General features: G+C 43.6%; 1 protein-coding gene across 2 annotated transcripts in view; it reads left to right on the top strand.

Annotated features, from left to right (window-relative positions):
* AP1AR (adaptor related protein complex 1 associated regulatory protein) overlaps positions 1-20,314 on the top strand; it is a 99,646-nt gene that overhangs the window by 57,846 nt on the left and 21,486 nt on the right. The window contains exons 5-6 of one of the 2 annotated variants that reach the window (XM_068281382.1): positions 4,109-4,205; positions 18,614-18,712. In XM_068281382.1, the coding sequence (XP_068137483.1) occupies positions 4,109-4,205; positions 18,614-18,712 (196 nt within the window). The remainder of the gene's footprint in view (positions 1-4,108; positions 4,206-18,613; positions 18,713-20,314) is intronic. The other variant, XM_068281373.1, reaches the window with a different exon arrangement.

Raw genomic sequence — 20,314 nt, 5'->3', positions numbered from 1 at the left:
TCTTTTAGTGACACAGCTACACATCAGGCTTTATTCTTACAGCATAGATGTTATTTAGTATATATGAGATTCCTGTGTACACTTCATATATACAGTCACAATCAGATATGTATATTTGACCTTAAAAATACGGGGACTGCTTTATTGAAGCAGCACAAGTAACTAATTTTGATTGGTTTATTTCATTTTTGTGGACTAAGCACAGCTATTACTGTATATATACTGTATATATACATTATTTTTAATGACTATTATCTGAGAAATAGAACATTTTATCATATTTTCTATTTTAATTACAGTTACAAATTCATTAGGAGTCGGTGCATTTTTTCCCGACTCCGACTCCAGGCACCCAATATTGCCCGACTCCACGACTCCGACTCCACAGCCCTGTACCTCACACTGCACAACAATTTCCATTAGATTTCAGCAGGATAAATATTGAAAATCGATCGCACAGCAGCAGTGCACTGTCTGATGCAGTGCAACGCTATGGACAACGTATCAATCAATAATATCGCCCCCCCCCCCCCCCCTTACTTTTGATCAATTTTAGGTTAAAATCAGAGATTGTCGTGACAATGGGAAAATGAGTGTATAGGCACCTTAGAAGTCATATTTAAGAGTAGGATGGTAGATTCAATTGTTTACATTACCAGTTTATTTTCTGTTCAAGTGCAGTCCAGTTCCTCAGACTAGGAAGAGCTCTCCTGTCCTTTCAAGTGTGATATTTATCATCCAGCCAAACGAAGTTAAAAAGCTTGTGTTTCGGTATTTTAGAAAGAACATATAAAAATAGATAGACTTACAAATCTTTATTGTAGCACAGCCCTGCCGTAGTTGAAGTTAGAACAGAAAGAGTTTTTGACAAGGAAAGTGAGGCTAGGTGAGAATGAGGTTTCACCTCTCCAGTGTGGCTGCCTGCATGGAGAGAATATAATAGTTTACAGCAACCATGTAAAACTCCGGCCCGTGGGACAGATCTGGGCTTTGGAGCCATCAGATTTGCCCCTCGGGTGGTTTCCCCACTTTGCATTATGATGACTGGTTCTCCTAGGACCACCAGAGTAGCTATATTGGAGGGGAAGCCAAATAGGGAGGGGGAAAGTACTGGATACCACTGAACTGTATAGATGAGGAAGGTAGGCCAATAGAAACCAGGGAACTGTATAGGAGAGAGAGTGGGCCACTATACACCAAAGAACTGTATAACGAAGGAGGGGCCATTAGACACCAGGAAAGTGTCTAGGGGAGGAAGAACCACTAAACATCAGGGAATAGTATAGGGGAGGGAATAGGAGAACCACTAAACACCTGGGAACAGTATAGATGAGGGAGGAGAGCCACTAGATACCAGGGAACCATATAGGGGATGGTTGGGCCCTGGGGGCTATTGAACACCAGGGAAATTTATAAAGGATAGAGGTGGCCGCTAGACATTGAGGTTGGCCTGCAACTTGGTCCCAGAGCTCAATTTCAGTCCACTTCGTATTTGAGTTTGACATCCCTGGTTTACAGGCACATCTGGAAAGACTGCAAACCTGGGAAAAAAAACAATATTGCATAATTTAAGTGGATTTGCTACAGCTAACTGAGTGCAGGTTTGACAGCAATATGTGACTGTCGTCTATTGATAATAATGTGCATCACAGTCAGAAATAGATTCCAACAAATTAGAGAATTTTGCAAGATTGCATAGAATTTATGGCACAGCTAAAAAAAAAAAAAAAAAAGTGATAAAAGATGAAGTTAGACTTTTTCACCTCCATGACCTTTTTTTTTTTTTTTTTTTTTTTTTTTTTTACAACAAAAATTGCAATTCTGATTTCCTACTTTTACTGGATGCTAGCAACAAAAGAAGGAAAAAATGCAGCAAGCAAGCCTTTTTATTTTTTTATTTTTTTTACTGTGTTAAAAATTGGAATCGCACAGGACAAAATGCATCGGAATCGCATGTAGTGTAAAATAGCCCTTACTCCTTTTATAAATCTGCTCCATAACATCTCCTTATTAAAGTGGATCCGAGGTGAAATTTTACTCAATGCATAATTGTGTTCCTTTCCTATAGTTTATAGAGCATTCCTCAAGCCAAATACTTTTTTGATTTTGTTTTAATACTCTAATTCCCTATAAACTATATAAACCACACCCACAGGTTTTCAGAGAGCCTTGGCAGTAGAAAGGGCTCATGGGAGCTCAGTCTGGGGAGGAGGAGGATGTGTTACTAGCCATTGATTTCAGAGGCAGAGGGGAGGAGGGAGGATGGGGGATTAGGTTTTTTTCACAGGCTTAGTGATCAAGATACAGATAAGCCTGCCTCTGTGTTATGTTTACAAACAACATGGCTGCTGTCATTGTATCACAGGAAGAAATAATCATTTTCTATTAAAGCGGCTTGCAGCTAGATTTGCTGTGTAAACTATAAACTTTAAATAAGATATATAGACAAGTTACTTGTTATAGTTAGTTTTTCATCTCGGATCCGCTTTAAGTGTACAGTTATAGAATCTGCCTCTGACGCAAAAGTAATCTCATCTGTATAAAAATCTTTATTCCAAGCCCTTATACAAGACAGCTCATCTTGCATAACATCCATTTCAGTCTGTAAGCACCGCACTGCTATTTTTAGACTGCATGTTTTCTCTTTGCAGCGTGCACATAAAACCTCTCTGAAGTTTTTATCTCCTATGTTCATAGTTAAGAGAACAAGGTGGGCAGCCTGGAGAGCTCTGTGCTGCAGCTGGCATAGCATAGCCCAGTGACTGATAAGGCTGCATTAGAAAATGAAACTAAAAGTATTAATCGGTTAATGCATTGTATATATTTTTCTTTAGTAGAACACAAGTTTTTTCATAGAACTTAGACTACTAAGACTAATTTATTAAAGTGACATTTTGACTGTAGTTGCACTTTAATGAGCATGTATTTAGTGGCATGACTGAAGATGTGTTGTAGCCAGAGGATCAGCATTTCAACAAGGCAAGCTACATTGCTTTCCTCCTGATTTCTCCTTTGACAGATCAGTAGGCAACTTTGGTGCTATAATCTAATATGTAGCATACAAACATTGAAGACTACCTTGTACCTAAGTGAACAATATAAACGCTGGAGCATGAGTATATAAAAACCCACAAGGGCACATAACGTGTTTGTCTTTTGTATCCTAACTGGTATTGAGCCTTTAGCAATGTAATAGTGTACACTACCTGACATTGACTATGTCCTTATGCTAATAGGTAACTAACACTACTACTTTCCATACCATTGTTGGTTCAAATAGATGTACCGTAACCTTAAACATACTGTGTAAACCATAACTTCTCATTTACACTATGCACACTGCACCATCACATGCCGACATTGCTGTTTGCCAGGTGTATTCATCAAATTTATTGCATTTGTTCACTTCAGTATTTTGGTTTGCTAAAAAATTCTAGTTAGCATCAGTTTGGCTTTGGAATCCACATCCCCTTTCACCGATATACCGAATGGGACCACACAATATCACATGGCATCATCCTGCCACAAGCAGTACCTAATGTGTCCAAACTCCACCCCCACGTCCCATCCATTGGCCGCAACACTATATTCTGTGGCTCTCTACAGAAAGGAAATTGAGTGGTCTGCTGGCGATGTCCCACTCAAGTATCCTAACTCGACCACGCTTGATTTCTTGCTCAGTGTGGCTTTGGGGTGTACCAATACTCTAAATCAGCAGAGTTCAGCATTGGTTACATGACCATCACTGCTTCCACCAAAATTAAGCTATTTAGGGAGTTTGCTAATATAATATAATGAATAATAGTGTATTAAGTAGGTGTGGAGGGGATATAGGAAAAATGACTGAACGTAGAGCTTTGTTTATTTCAATTAAGTGAAAGAAAGAAAAGCACATTTGGAATCAGTCAAGCTGGCTGTCAGCAGCTACACCTCCACATTCCTCCTTGTTAGCCCGTTCAAATGGCAATGATATTATTGAGGTAAATTGATGATAATTTAGATATTCAGGTACCATTTATTCTCTCGGCACAGCAGAGTGTGGGTTGTTGCAGATGGAATGTCTGGACAAGACTCTGATGATTTAATTATTGCTTTCTCTACCCTACAGACCTTTAAGCGAAGAAGAAATAACGGATTTAAAAGAACGGCACTACAACTCTATTGCTCAGCGCCAGAACGCTGATGATGTCAGGTTACAGCATGAGGTAATGGAGTATTTACTTGTAGTTATTAGCTGCATCTGATCTCACAGATTGAGGTTACAACAAGACTTGCTTTTTCCAGGATCAATATAATGTAGATTAAATATCCTGCTCTGTTAAATGGGAATTTTGATATCCATCTATTCATTCGTTGCAGTGCTGCATTTTGATTTTGCATGTAAACTGAACTGTATTTTGTTTTCATAGAAAATACAATGAGATATGTATAGATATATAAATCTCCCTATGTATTCACACTATTCATATACAAATCTGAGTGCTGTAGAAATTCATTTAAGTAATTGGATCTCGGAAATCTGGTGATTCCAACAATCCATACTATCACTCATCATTCGTTCAATAGTGAGCACAGAGTAGTCTTGATTATAAGCCTCTTTGTTGATTAAGGTATGGTCATTTTTGCATCTGTGCTAGATTATGTAATGGGTAAGACTGAGATGTGAACCCAGTAAAACAGATTAATTGGTCAGTATGTACAGTGGTGTGAAAAACTATTTGCCCCCTTCCTGATTTCTTATTCTTTTGCGTGTTTGTCACACTTAAATGTTTCTGCTCATCAAAAACCGTTAACTATTAGTCAAAGATAACATAATTAAACACAAAATGCAGTTTTAAATGATGGTTTTTATCATTTAGTGAGAAAAAAAACTCAAAATCTACATGGCCCTGTGTGAAAAAGTGATTGCCCCCCTTGTTAAAAAAATAACTTAACTGTGGTTTATCACACCTGAGTTCAATTTCTGTAGTCACCCCCAGGTCTGATTACTGCCACACCTGTTTCAATCAAGAAATCACTTAACCACTTGAGGACCTAGGGCTTTCTACCCCTTAAGGACCGGCCACTTTTTTTCCATTCAGACCACTGCAGCTTTCACGGTTTATTGCTCGCTCATACAACCTACCACCTAAATGAATTTTGGCTCCTTTTCTTGTCACTAATACAGCTTTCTTTTGGTGCTATTTGATTGCTCCTGCGATTTTTACTTTTTATTATATTCATCAAAAAAGACATGAATTTTGGCAAAAAAATGATTTTTTTAACTTTCTGTGCTGACATTTTTCAAATAAAGTAAAATTTCTGTATACATGCAGCGCGAAAAATGTGGACAAACATGTTTTTGATAAAAAAAAACCCATTCAGTGTATATTTATTGGTTTGGGTAAAAGTTATAGCGTTTACAAACTATGGTGCAAAAAGTGAATTTTCCCATTTTCAAGCATCTCTGACTTTTCTGACCCCCTGTCATGTTTCATGAGGGGCTAGAATTCCAGGATAGTATAAATACCCCCCAAATGACCCCATTTTGGAAAGAAGACATCCCAAAGTATTCACTGAGAGGCATAGTGAGTTCATAGAAGATATTATTTTTTGTCACAAGTAAGCGGAAAATGACACTTTGTGAGAAAAAAAAAAAAAAAGTTTCCATTTCTTCTAACTTGCGACAAAAAAAAATGAAATCTGCCACGGACTCACCATGCCCCTCTCTGAATACCTTGAAGGGTCTACTTTCCAAAATGGGATCATTTGTGGGGTGTGTTTACTGTCCTGACATTTTGGGGGGTGCTAAATTGTAAGCACCCCTGTAAAGCCTAAAGGTGCTCATTGGACTTTGGACCCCTTAGCGCAGTTAGGCTGCAAAAAAGTGCCACACATGTGGTATTGCCGTACTCAGGAGAAGTAGTATAATGTGTTTTGGGGTGTATTTTTACACATACCCATGCTGGGTGGGAGAAATATCTCTGTAAATGACAATTTGTTAATTTTTTTTACACACAATTGTCCATTTACAGAGATATTTCTCCCACTCAGCATGGGTATGTGTAAAAATACACCACAAAACACATTATACTACTTCTTCTGAGTACGGCGATACCACATGTGTGGCACTTTTTTGCACCCTAACTGCGCTAAAGGGCCCAAAGTCCAATGAGTACCTTTAGGATTTCACAGGTCATTTTGAGAAATTTCGTTTCAAGACTACTCCTCACGGTTTAGGGCCCCTAAAATGCCAGGGCAGTATAGGAACCCCACAAATGACCCCATTTTAGAAAGAAGACACCCCAAGGTATTCCGTTAGTAGTATGGCGAGTTCATAGAAGATTTTTTTTGTCACAAGTTAGCGGAAAATGACACTTTGTGAAAAAACACAATTAAAATCAATTTCCGCTAACTTTTGACAAAAAATAAAATCTTCTATGAACTCACCATACTCCTAACGGAATACCTTGGGGTGTCTTCTTTCTAAAATGGGGTCATTTGTGGGGTTCCTATACTGCCCTGGCATTTTAGGGGCCCTAAACCGTGAGGAGTAGTCTTGAAACGAAATTTCTCAAAATGACCTGTGAAATCCTAAAGGTACTCATTGGACTTTGGGCCCTTTAGCGCAGTTAGGGTGCAAAAAAGTGCCACACATGTGGTATCGCCATACTCGGGAGAAGTAGTACCATGGCCGGCCTTTGACCTGAGCGACCGGAGCGGTCGCTCAGGGCGCCGGCTTCCAGGGGGCGCACATCCCCCTGGAGTCACTTAAGCATCGCTTCCCTCCCTCTGATAAGTGCTTTCCCGCCGCACAGCTTCTCTTCCTCTGATTAATGCCCCCCCGCTCTGAGCTCCTCTCAGTTCCTCTCCTTCCGATGTAGAGACTAGTGCTGGCAGTGGCTCACCGTCCATCTCGAAAACACCTGCATTGTTCAGCTCCCGGGGCATTCTTCTGAATTAGAAGGGCTTTGCTTGATGACCTCATCAAGCGAGGACCCTTAAAGCCACAGTTCAGAAGAATGCCCGAGAGCTGAGCAAAGCAGGTGTTTTCGAGATGGATGGTGAGCCACTGCCAGCACTGGTCTCTACATCGGAAGGAGGGCTACAACAATAAAGGTAAATGGGGTATATGCCCCAGGGTCTGAAGAGGCTCCCAGGCTTCCCCAATGCCCCTTTTAATATTTAATCTAGGCAGAGTAATATAACCGGAGCGCATGTGTAGGAGGCAGCAGCAGCAGCAGCAGCAGCAAGCAGGGGAATATTCTCTGTGTGTGTCAGCTCAGCAGGCAGGGGAATATTCTCTGTGTGTGTCAACTTATTTTGCAGCATTGCCACTCTGTCCTGTCTCCCGACCCGACCTGATCTGGCCACGGTTCCCTCCTTGAAAGCACAGCAGGTACATGAAGAAGGTGCCGTGCTGTAGTAGGAAGCAAACGGAGTGTGTGGAGTCCTTGGCAGCTGCATCCGTGGTAAGAGATGCTGCTGTACTTCCACACTGCACGCTTGGGTAGGGGAGGGGTGTATGGAGAAGGAAGAGAGAGCTGCCTGTAATTTACGATCAGTGACCATGTACCCCCCTCCACTTACACACACACACACACACAAATGGCAAAAGCAGCAGGAAAGGGGGATGGGGTTGGACGGACTGAGGAACGAAGAGAGAGAGCTGCCTTCATGCTGGGAATAGTTAAGTTACAGAGGGGGGTAGGGGCAGAGGGACCACCATATACAAGGCTGAAAAGATGTACAGGAGGCTGCAAACATGAGCAGGACCCTCATTCAGATAAGGGACTGGCTGCAGATCTCCTGCACTCCCCTGGAGGTGTGTAAAATCTGTCATGACTCTATTTGTGGATTCTCTGCAGTCTCTTCCTGTTTTACATAGCCCCTTTCTTTGCATTGGATGGGACACCACAGCTGCACTACATGTAGTGGTGAGCATTGTGGCTGCCCTTCATGTAATAGGGACATTATGAAAGCATGTGTTACATGAAAGACATAATGCCCACACAATTGCACACAGCTGCCCTTCCCCCGACTTGTGCACCCTGGGGCCCCTGCAATGTTTTTGACAACATAGCAACAACTCGTCTGGCCCGACTGGCACTGCTTCATTAGTCCCTGCTACATGTCTTCATCCTCATTAGATGCATCTTCTCAGTGACCTGGCACATGTGACATGTCATTATGTAATAACATGCGCCAGGCCATTGAGAAGAGGCGACCCTGCGAGGATGAAGACGAGAGCTTGGACTAATAGAGCAGCACACCTACAGAGACAAGTGAGTTGCTGTGTTGCCAAAAACTTTGCAGTGGGCTCTGGGATCAGAAGGCCTGGAGAGGGGGCACTTCGACAGCCAGTTTGAGGACCCTGGGGGGTGAATTTGCTGCCGGGAAGGCGGGGGTCAGGGGCCCCCCCCGGTTACTTTTGCCCCAGGGCCCCATTGTAGCTAGAACCGGCCCTGATCGGAGGGAGGGAGGGAAGGGAATTGAGAGGAGTTCAGAGCGGGGGACATTAATCGTAGGGAGGGAAGCTGTGCGGCGGGGAAGACACTTTTATTGGAGGAAGGGAAGCCGAGTCGCTGGGGGACAGTTTTATCGGAGGGAAGGAAGCTGTGTGCCAGGGGGAGATATTTTAATTGGAGGGAGGGAAGCGGTGCAGCAGGCGCCTCTTATTTGACTTCAGGGAGACGTTCTGCGAGAGGGGAGGCCATGTGTGATCTGCTTGTGTGTGACCTGCATGTGTGTTTGTGTGTGTGATCTGCGTCTGTGTGTGTGTGGTCTGCGTCTGTGTGTGTGTGGTCTGCGTCTGTGTGTGTGGTCTGCGTCTGTGTGTGTGGTCTGTGTCTGTGTGTGTGGTCTGTGTCTGTGTGTGTGTGGTCTGCGTCTGTGTGTGTGGTCTGCGTCTGTGTGATCTGTGTGTGTGTGTGTGTGTGTGTGTGTGATCTGTGTCACACACACACACACACTAAAGGGGGAACTGCTTTTATACACTAAAGGGAGAAATCTGCCCATATACACCAAAAGGGGGGCTCTGCCTATATACACTAAAGGGGATCTTGCACATGGGCAGGTGTGTGTGTGTGTGTGTGAAGAGGATGAATGGGGGGGGGGCACCAAAATCTGGTTACGCTCAGGGCGCTGTGAAACCTAAGGCCGGCCCTGAGTAGTACAATGTGTTTTGAGGTGTATTTTTACACATACCCATGCTGGGTGGGAGAAATACCTCTGTAAATGGACAATTGTGTGTAAAAAAAATCAAAAGATTGTCATTTACAGAGGTATTTCTCCCACCCAGCATGGGTATGTGTAAAAATACACCCCAAAACACATTGTACTACTTCTCCCGAGTACGGCGATACCACATGTGTGGCACTTTTTTGCACCCTAACTGCACTAAGGGGCATAAAGTCCAATGAGTACCTTTAGGATTTCACAGGTCATTTTTGTTTCAAGACTACTCCTCACGGTTTAGGGCCCCTAAAATGCCAGGGCAGTATAGGAACCCCACTAATGACCCCATTTTAGAAAGAAGACACCCCAAGGTATTCCGTTAGGAGTATGGTGAGTTCATAGAAGTTTTTATTTTTTTGTCACAAGTTAGCGGAAATTGATTTTAATAGTTTTTTTTCACAAAGTGTCATTTTCCGCTAACTTGTGACAAAAAATAAAATCTTCTATGAACTCACCATACTCCGTACGGAATACCTTTGGGTGTCTTCTTTCTAGAATGGGGTCATTTGTGGGGTTCCTATACTGCCCTGGCATTTTAGGGGCCCTAAACCGTGAGGAGTAGTCTTGAAACCAAATGTCGCAAAATGACCTGTGAAATCCTAAAGGTACTCATTGGACTTTGGGCCCCTTAGCGCAGTTAGGGTGTAAAAAAGTGCCACACATGTGGTACCGCTGTACTCGGGAGAAGTAGTATAATGCGTTTTGGGGTGTATTTTTACACATACCCATGCTAAGTGGGAGAAATATCTCTGTAAATGACAATTGTTTAATTTTTTTTACACACAATTGTCCATTTACATAGAAATTTCTCCCACCCAGCATGGGTATGTGTAAAAATACACCCCAAAACACATTATACTACTTTTCCTGAGTACGGCGGTACCACATGTGTGACACTTTTTTGCAGCCTAGGTGCGCTAAGGGGCCCAACGTCCTATTCACAGGTCATTTTGAAGCATTTGTTTTCTAGACTACTCCTCGCGGTTTAGGGCCCCTAAAATGCCAGGGCAGTATAGGAACCCCACAAGTGACCCCATTTTAGAAGGAAGACACCCCAAGGTATTCCGTTAGGTGTATGGCGAGTTCATAGAAGATTTTATTTTTTGTCACAAGTTAGTGAAAAATGACACTTTGTGAAAAAAAACCAATAAAAATTAATTTCCGCTAACTTTTGACAAAAAATAAAATCTTCTATGAACTCGTCATACACCTAACAGAATACCTTGGGGTGTCTTTTTTTTCTAAAATGGGGTCACTTGTGGGGTTCCTATACCGCCCTGGCATTTTACAGGCCCAAAACCGTGAGTAGTCTGGAAACCAAATGTCTCAAAATGACTGTTCAGGGGTATAAGCATCTGCAAATTTTGATGACAGGTGGTCTATGAGGGGGCGAATTTTGTGGAACCGGTCATAAGCAGGGTGGCCTTTTAGATGACAGGTTGTATTGGGCCTGATCTGATGGATAGGAGTGCTAGGGGGGGTGACAGGAGGTGATTGATGGGTGTCTCAGGGGGTGGTTAGAGGGAAAAATAGATGCAATCAATGCACTGGGGAGGTGATCGGAAGGGGGTCTGAGGGTTTGGCCGAGTGATCAGGAGCCCACACGGGGCAAATTGGGGCCTGATCTGATGGGTAGGTGTGCTAGGGGGTGACAGGAGGTGATTGATGGGTGTCTCAAGGTGTGATTAGAGGGGGGAATAGATGCAAGCCATGCACTGGCGAGGTGATCAGGGCTGGGGTCTGAGGGCATTCTGAGGGTGTGGGCGGGTGATTGAGTGCCCTAGGGGCAGATAGGGGTCTAATCTGATAGGTAGCAGTGACAGGGGGTGATTGATGGGTAATTAGTGGGTGTTTAGGGTAGAGAACAGATGTAAACACTGCGCTTGGGTGGTGATCTGATGTCGGATCTGCGGGCAATCTATTGGTGTGGGTGGGTGATCAGTTTGCCTGCAAGGGGCAGGTTAGGGGCTGATTGATGGGTGGCAGTGACAGCGGGTGATTGATGGGTGGCAGTGACAGGGGGTGATTGATGGGTGGCAGTGACAGGGGGTGATTGATGGGTGATTGATAGGTGATTGACAGGTAATCAGTGGGTTATTACAGGGGAGAACAGATGTAAATATTGCACTGGCGAATTGATAAGGGGGGGTCTGAGGGCAATCTGAGCGTGTAGGCGGGCGATTGGGTGCCCGCAAGGGGCAGATTAGGGTCTGATCTGATGGGTAACAGTGACAGGTGGTGATAGGGGGTGATTGATGGGTGATTGATGGGTAATTAGTGGGTGTTTAGAGGAGAGAATAGATGGAAACACTGCGCTTGGGTGGTGATCTGATGTCGGATCTGCGGGCGATCTATTGGTGTGGGTGGGTGATCAGTTTGCCCGCAAGGGGCAGGTTAGGGGCTGATTGTTGGGTGGCAGTGACAGGGGGTGATTGATGGGTGATAGGTGATTGGCAGGTGATTGACAGGTGATCAGTGGGTTATTACAGGGAAGGACAGATGTAAATATTGCACTGGCGAATTGATAAGGGGGGGTCTGAGGGCAATCTGAGCGTGTAGGCGGGCGATTGGGTGCCCGCAAGGGGCAGATTAGGGTCTGATCTGATGGGTAACAGTGACAGGTGGTGATAGGGGGTGATTGATGGGTGATTGATGGGTAATTAGTGGGTGTTTAGAGGAGAGAATAGATGGAAACACTGCGCTTGGGTGGTGATCTGATGTCGGATCTGCGGGCGATCTATTGGTGTGGGTGGGTGATCAGATTGCCCGCAAGGGGCAGGTTAGGGGCTGATTGTTGGGTGGCAGTGACAGGGGGTGATTGATGGGTGATAGGTGATTGGCAGGTGATTGACAGGTGATCAGTGGGTTATTACAGGGAAGGACAGATGTAATTAATGCACTGGCGAATTGATAAGGGGGGGGGGGGGGTCAGAGGGCAATCTGAGCGTGTGGGCGGGTGATTGGGTGCCCGCAAGGGGCAGATTAGGGTCTGATCTGATAGGTAAAAGTGACAGGTGGTGATAGGGGGTGATTGATGGGTGATTGATGGGTAATTAGTGGGTGTTTAGAGAAGATAACAGATGTAAACGATACATTTGGGAGGTAATCTGACGGCGGGTTTGCGGGCGATCTAATGGTGTGGGTGGGTGATCAGATTGCCCGCAAGGGGCAGGTTAGGGGCTGATTGATGGGTGGCAGTGACAGGGGGTGACAGGGGGTGATTGATGGGTGATAGGTGATTGGCAGGTGATTGACAGGTGATCAGTGGGTTATTACAGGGAAGAACAGATGTAATTAATGCACTGGCGAATTGATAAGGGGGGGGTCTGAGGGCAATCTGAGCGTGTAGGCGGGTGATTGGGTGCCCGCAAGGGGCAGATTAGGGTCTGATCTGATAGGTAACAGTGACAGGTGGTGATAGGGGGTGATTGATGGGTGATTGATGGGTAATTAGTGGGTGTTTAGAGGAGAGAATAGATGTAAACAATGGATTTGGGAGGTGATCTGATGTCGGATCTGTGGGCGATCTATTGGTGTGGGGGGGTGATCAGATTGCCCGCAAGGGGCAGGTTAGGGGCTGATTGATGGGTGGCAGTGACAGGGGGTGATTGACGGGTGATTGACAGGTGATTGACAGGTGATCAGGGGGATAGATGCATACAGTAAACAGGGGGGGGGTGGTCTGGGGGGGGGGTCTGGGGAGAATCTGAGGGGTGGGGGGTGATCAGGAGGGGGCAGGGAGCAGGGGGGGGGGGGGGGGAAAAATAGCGTTGACAGATAGTGACAGGGAGTGATTGATGGGTGATTAGGGGGGTGATTGGGTGCAAACAGGGGTCTGGGGGGTGGGCAGGGGGGGGGTCTGATGGGTGCTGTGGGCGATCTGGGGCAGGGGGGGGAGAAATCAGTGTGCTTGGGTGCAGACTAGGGTGGCTGCAGCCTGCCCTGGTGGTCCCTCGGACACTGGGATCACCAGGGCAGGAGGCAGCCTGTATAATACACTTTGTAAACATTACAAAGTGTATTATACACTTTGTATGCGGCGATCGCGGGGTTAACATCCCGCCGGCGCTTCCGTATAGCCGGCGGGATGTTGCGGCGAGCGAGCGGTGACTGGCGCCGGCGGAGGATCGCGTCACGGATGACGCGATCGCTCCGCCCATGCCCTTAAATGGACCGCCGCCTCTGTGGGTGAGCCGGTCCTTAAGGGCTCCACTTCCCGGCCGCCTCTGTGCGTTAGGCGGTCGGGAAGTGGTTAAATAGGCGCTATTTGACACAGAGAAGTAGACCAAAAGCACCTCAAAAGCTAGACATCATGCCAAGATCCAAAGAAATTCAGGAACAAATGAGAACAAAAGTACTGTAATTGAGATCTATCAGTCTGGTAAAGGTTATAAAGCCACAAATGGCAAAAACATGGAACAGTGATGAACCTTCCCAGGAGTGGCCGGGCCGACCAAAATTACCCCAAGAGCGCAGAGAAAACTCATCCGAGAGGCCACAAAAGACCCCAGGACAACATCTAAAGAACTGCAGGCCTCACTTGCCTCAATTAAGGTCAGTGTTCACGACTCCACCATAAGAAAGAGACTGGGCAAAAACGGCCTGCGTGGCAGATATCCAAGGCGCAAACCACTTTTAAGCAAAAAGAACATTAAGGCTCGTCTTAATTTTGCTAAAAAACATCTCAATGATTGCCAAGATTTTTGGGAAAATACCTTGTGGATTGACAAGACAAAAGTTGAACTTTTTGGAAGGTGCATGTCCCGGTACATCTGGCGTAGAAGTAACACAGCATTTCAGCAAAAGAACATCACACCAACCGTAAAATATGGTGGTGGTAGTGTGATAGTCTGGTGTTGTTTTGCTGCTTCAGGACCTGGAAGGCTTGCTGTGAAAGATGGAACCATGAATTCTACTGTCTACCAAAAAATCCTGAAGGAGAATGTCCGGCCATCTGTTCATCAACTCAAGCTGAAGCGATCTTGGGTGCTGCAGCAGGACAATGACCCAAAACACACCAGCAAATCCACCTCTGAATGGCTGAAGAAGACTTTGGACTGGCCTAGTCAAAGTCCTGACCTGAATCCTATTGAGATGTTGTGGCATGACCTTAAAAAGGCGGTTTATGCTAGAAAACCCTCAAATAAAGCTGAATTACAACAATTCTGCAAAGATGAGTGGGCCAAAATTCCTCCAGAGCGCTGTAAAAGACTCGTTGCAAGTTATCGTAAACGCTTGATTGCAGTTATTGCTGCTAAGGGTGGCCCAACCAGTTATTAGGTTCAGGGGGCAATTTCTTTTTCACACAGGGCCATGTAGGTTTTGAGTTTTTTTTTTTCTCACTAAATAATAAAAACCATCATTTAAAACTGCATTTTGTGTTCAATTATGTTATCTTTGACTAATAGATAATGGTTTTTGATGAGCAGAAACATTTAAGTGTGACAAACATGCACAAGAATAAGAAATCAGGAAGGGGGCAAATAGGTTTTTCACATCACTGTATATTTTTCCTCTCTTCTCCATTATAGTCTTATCCTGTAGATATCCCTTTATGCACTACTTAGGAGCACTGCCTGAGGAAAGAAACTGTTCCTGTGCCTGGAAGTTTTTGTTACTGACTGACCGGTATCTCACTCCACCACAGAGATGCCTGCCATCAGGTCATAAAGTTAGGCAAGATATCTACATGTCCATGTATTGTGCTGAAAATTCCACCTTTTAAAGAGTATTAATGGGCCTATACAGTGTACTTGTTTTGTTTAATCATGCTCACGATTAAATAAAATCTTTAAAGAAAAAATCAACTTGAATTCCATGAATGATTACAAATATGCACTTCATAGGTTGCTGTTTGGTATTCTTGAGCAAAGTAATGTTTTGTGAGCAGTGTTGTTTTACAAGTCTGCATTGCTCAATTTCATATATTGACTTATTGTCTTCAAGGCAATTTTCTCGTTGAGAAACCACCAGTTTACTGCTGGGAGTGCCATACTGCTGAAGGAGAAGGTAGTGGACAGTTAAGTCAGCCAAGTGCTAGTGTCATTCACTTAGCATCACATTTTCTGTCAGGATTAACAAAAAAAAATAAAAACTTTGTACAAATGCTAGATTGTTCATGGCTGAGGTGGCCAGTGGGGGGATGCTTCTGCTGAAAATCTAGCATGTGTACATCAATGTGTTGACATGCAATCAACCTGGCAAATCGTCTGGGCTGTGGGCAATGTTCTCCTACTCATCCCGCAAGCTTCTCACGATCCACCTTGTGCTGCACCATTTTCTCCTCCCCTTTCTATACAACAGAGCGCATTACTAGCCTGCAGGCTAGCAACGTGTCTTTACAGAACTTTTTGACCTAGGGATCTAGTCCTGATACCTGCAAATGGTAGTCCTCGAGTGTGTACAAAGCTTCATACGTTCTGTGCACAGTTTTGGAGGAAAGCCAATGAACCTGCTATTTAGTCTTAGGAGCATGGGAGAAAACCGTATCGCCCTCAAAAAATCCATAAAAACTCGGGCAGAAAACAGAAGCTTCATACAGATTGTGTTTTGAGTAAGATTTAAACCCAGGACTATAACTGCAAAGCAAAAATACTAAGGGCCTGTTTTCACTACACGCAGATTGGATGCAGAAAAACTGACTCCAATGAATGCCCATGGGAAAATCTGCATCAGAAAAATCACGTTTAGGGGAAACAGGTCCATAGGCATTCATTGAAGTCAGTTTTTCTGCATCCAATCTGCGTGTAGTGGAAACAGGCCCTAACCGTACGTGAGTCCTCAACAATATGGTTCAGTTTAGAATATTAGAGTATTTCATATGTCGTAACCAGCAGTGCCATGTTATGACATAACAATCAAATTTGAATGTAAGCTTAACAAAAACAAACTGCTCAGTAGCATTTTCAGACTGTTCCCCTTAACAATGAAAGGATTGCATTTAACATTTCTAGCTTCCTTTTGCTTATTGCCCTACCTCATGTTAGCTCATTAGGATACTGGGTTGACCCTGAGGGAGAGCAATACAGGGATTCCGTGGAATGATATATGTGAAGGAGTACAAAATATCAAACACTCTTTATAGGCTGAGATCCTTAGGACATGTCCGTTTTTATATTAATAGCATGATCCTAGCTGTGCTGCCACCCATACAGAAGTTGGAATCACCCATTCTGCTGTATTTAGCGGAGAATGTAGGGACCAGATACCACCTGACATCACCTTTTATAAGCTAATTCCAGAGATATATTGGGCATTTAGCAACTCCATCCTGGAACTCTTCGCAGTCCACCTAGAACTAGGTAGATCTCGATCCCATTTTAATATATACAAGTCCATTTAGGGAATGTGCATGCAAAACCTTTCAAAGGCTGTTAGTCTAATGGAAGCCCATCCAATACTTCAATTTCAAATATGCAAAGGATTCCATTTGTGGAATTTGGTATTGATCCCATAGGTGCTCCCAGGGGATGCAAGGGATTCTATTTGTTACATCTAACAGCTCACCTGGTCTTTCGGTGAAATCTGTCTCTGGAAATACTACCGTAGTTTTGTTATATTTGGACCATATGACATGATGGCCCCTTTCAGTATATGTTTACTTTGGAATAACTGTCCCAGTCCTGAATTTGAATGATTTCTAGTGTGTACAGTGCATATAGAACAAACAAAAAAGGTGAGTCCTTATTTTGCACCTTTTTTAAATGTTACAGCACACATCATTACCTGTGCCAAGGCAGGTACCCAACTGAAATTGCCGGAGGTTTAAAAGTTTGTTTTTCAAGTATGTCACCATAATGCTTGTAGATTGTGAAAATGTTCAATACCATCAGGTTTGTTTGGTATGGCTAAATCTGTGTAAATGTGTGTTTTATGTGTTTGCATTTTCATTTTTGTTTTTAGTATTGAAAAAAACAAAAATGTGTGAAAACTGATCTGCTTCATTTTTCCAGACCTTATGCAATATCACTTTAGGTCCTCCACATTACTTAAAGGGAACTTGTAGTGAGAGGAACAGAGAGGCTACATGTTGTAATCACGTTTTATAATGTTTTTTTTTTTTGTTTTGTTTTTTTTGCCTGGTTGTACTTCTGTTCTGTTGGTTTGTGTTGTATGAGGCACATACCTGCAGTGAACATGCTGCCAGCTGAGTCACAGTCAGTGGGTACACCTGATCTGTCTGCATACGATACTCATTCTGGTTTATGGATTACTGCTTTTCAAAACCAATTCAAAGATAACCACCTCCTTATTCCTGTCACTTAATGATTCTGCAGTGCATACTAGGTTCAATAAGGAAAATTTTTACTATTTAAATTCCTCTAAAATTCCACTGCTAACAGGACTAATTGTATCAATATTTCTAAACTGTTGAAAAAAAAACAACAGCTCAGAGCTAAGTGCAAGGTAAGTTCAATAATTGTTGCTAATTAGGCCTTTAATAAGGTCCTGATGAAGTGTGAGTTTGAAATGGCTTTGCATCCTTAGACCTCGTTTGATCCTGCCCTTTGAACATATAAATAACATCCCGATTTTCTTCCCATGCCCTCCTCTTCCCTGCACAGGACAGTTGGGATGTATTTCAGATAATAGTAGTCAGTCCTTTTTTGAATAAGGCCCAGTTTTCTGTTTCATAATCTTAGCAGAGTTCAGCAAAAATTGGGAGATTCTTCAGTCCCTTCCAGTGATCTAGAACTAGAATCCCCCCCCCCCCCCCCTTCCCCCTCAATGGATGGCTGTAATTTTCACTCAGCCTTGCTTACTACTGGAACACATATACAACATAACCATGATCAGAGGTTTATGAAAGCCGTTTTTGATAATCAAAGCTTGACCACATTGAAATCAGTCATATCCCATTGTTGTACATACTCACCAAGCCTCACTAAGCGTTATTCAAACCAGGTTGGCTTCAGAATATTTTGTTTTTCTGGTTTGGATATGGAGGCATTCACCACTATTGTAAGCCATATGTCATATATAAAATATGCTAAATGTTCACTGACTTTCTCCTCCAAACTTCTACTGTAGAACTTCTGTAGGGCTGTTTTCCCTTAGATCCCATGACTGTAACCACATTCTCTGTTACTGTGCATTGCTGCTAGCATCAGCATTGTGTAAGGTGTAGCTAGAAGTAGCCTGCCTAGAAGTTCCTAAGATTTCAATTCAGCTTGCTTATTGCATAGTTTTCGCATAAGGCCTTAATTTACAAATAACCATTATTACTTTTAACTTGGATTTAACCATGCATGTCTTTATTGTAATAGCAATACATACTGTTTTTATGATTTTCTTGCATGTTTTTGTTCTTATCATTTTAACCCTTTTTTGTTCTATAAGTGAGAGCAGCTAGACAGGTTCTGATTTTGTTAACCCTTATTGTTCTGTTCATGTGCAGTTAGCCTTACAGGAGGAGAAGTTAAAACTAGAAGAAGAGGCTAAATATGCTGCACAGCGTGAAGCTGCCAGGGCAGCCAAGCAGAAAAAGATATTGGAGGTGAGGGGATGAAAGCCCCATTTATCAAAGCCAGACACTATACATTTGTTGTTTCCTTTTTCATTTTTTAATCAATATTTGTCAGAAATGAAGACTCTGTACTGTACTATGGAAATAAGTGGTAGGATCTGCAAAACCCAAGTCAAGATCCTCTTTCAGGTGTCCATACATCTAGCGATGATGAGCAGATCTCTCTCTGATTTGAATCTGATTAGAGAGAGATCTGTCGGCTGTCCATACACCACAGGCCCATTCCTGATTTTATTTAAGCATGAAATCTTTCAGGAATCGGCCTTGTCCCTCAATGTTTTATGTCCCTTCCAGTGCCAGTGCATTTATACTTCACCTGTCATGCTGTCCCCCGTGGCTGCCAGCATTATAGCACAAGGGGCGTGTGTATGCGCGTGTATACCGGTAGTCATGTGGGACCCAAATGCGGTAATACTTAAGGGACAGCATGGACATCGGCCGTGGGTTACGTCTGCGATACCACGCTTCCGATTGACCATGTCAGCCCAAGGTTTCCCATCATGCCCAATCGCTACATTCAACCAATTTTGGCTTGAAATCAGTTGAATTGTTGATTGGGCATGCCTGTGGCAGCACAGATGTTCTTCCGATTCGATAATTATAAAATCAGATGGGCGATCAGCCGCCAAGTCAAGTAATGTATGGGCATCTCTGAGTTCAGTGTAACCATATAGAAAGAGCTGTCACCCATGTTTTCAAGGACCATGCCTTTTACGCATTCAGTGTACAATACCAGACCGTGCGCATGCACAACACATATAGCAGGATGCATATTCAAGTAATGACTGGATGGACAAGTGTGGCATTGTGTTTACACATCTCACTGCTGTGGAAATTGCATCCACACATCTCACCGCTATCCAATGTCTGTTGCCAATTCCAGAGGCTAATGATAAACGTTTATCCATTCCAAGGCATCAGTGAAAGAGGCAATGCTACTCAACAAATGTAGCCGTAATTTTCCATGCAGTCTTCCTGTCAGTAATTCCATTTTAATACACTTTCTTTAGTCATTTAAGATGCTTTATGCATTAAGTAGTTGGCAGTTATTTACAGTGCTTGTCAGGAAGATGAGGTTGTCCTCCTCATTGTGATTCATTGTGGAAATGTAAATATTATTACTAAATGCCTATGGCTGTGTTTCCCTTTAGAGTACAGGTACATAGTCTACCTTTGGCAACCAATGTAAAGGGATACTTAACTGTAAAACAAATTGACCAGTTACTTATCTGGGGCTTCTTTCAGCCCCCTGAAGTCCTTCTGTTCCCTTGCCATTCATTTCGGGCTGCACTGTTCCTCCAGTTTACCCCTCCAGAGGCCAGCCGTTTCAGCGCGAGCTCGTTGCCGCCTACTGCGCTTGTGCAGACCTGCCCACATGCCTCCACGATTATTCACCTGTGGTTGGGAACATTCTCGCAAGCGCACAACTAAATAGTAAAGTACAGTACGCCTTTCTCAGTATTGTCGGGTTTGAACACACATCACATTTTATATGGTCTTTGCAATGAAAAGTACTGGCAGAGCAGTAAGAGGGTTAGCATAGTTTTAAGAGTTGGGATAGTTATTGCTAAG

The sequence above is a fragment of the Hyperolius riggenbachi genome, chromosome 1, assembly GCF_040937935.1.
Source record: "Hyperolius riggenbachi isolate aHypRig1 chromosome 1, aHypRig1.pri, whole genome shotgun sequence".
Classification (NCBI taxonomy): Eukaryota; Metazoa; Chordata; class Amphibia; order Anura; family Hyperoliidae; genus Hyperolius; species Hyperolius riggenbachi.
The sequence above is the reverse complement of the archived record's forward strand: the minus strand, read 5'-3'. Positions and strand labels throughout refer to the sequence as shown.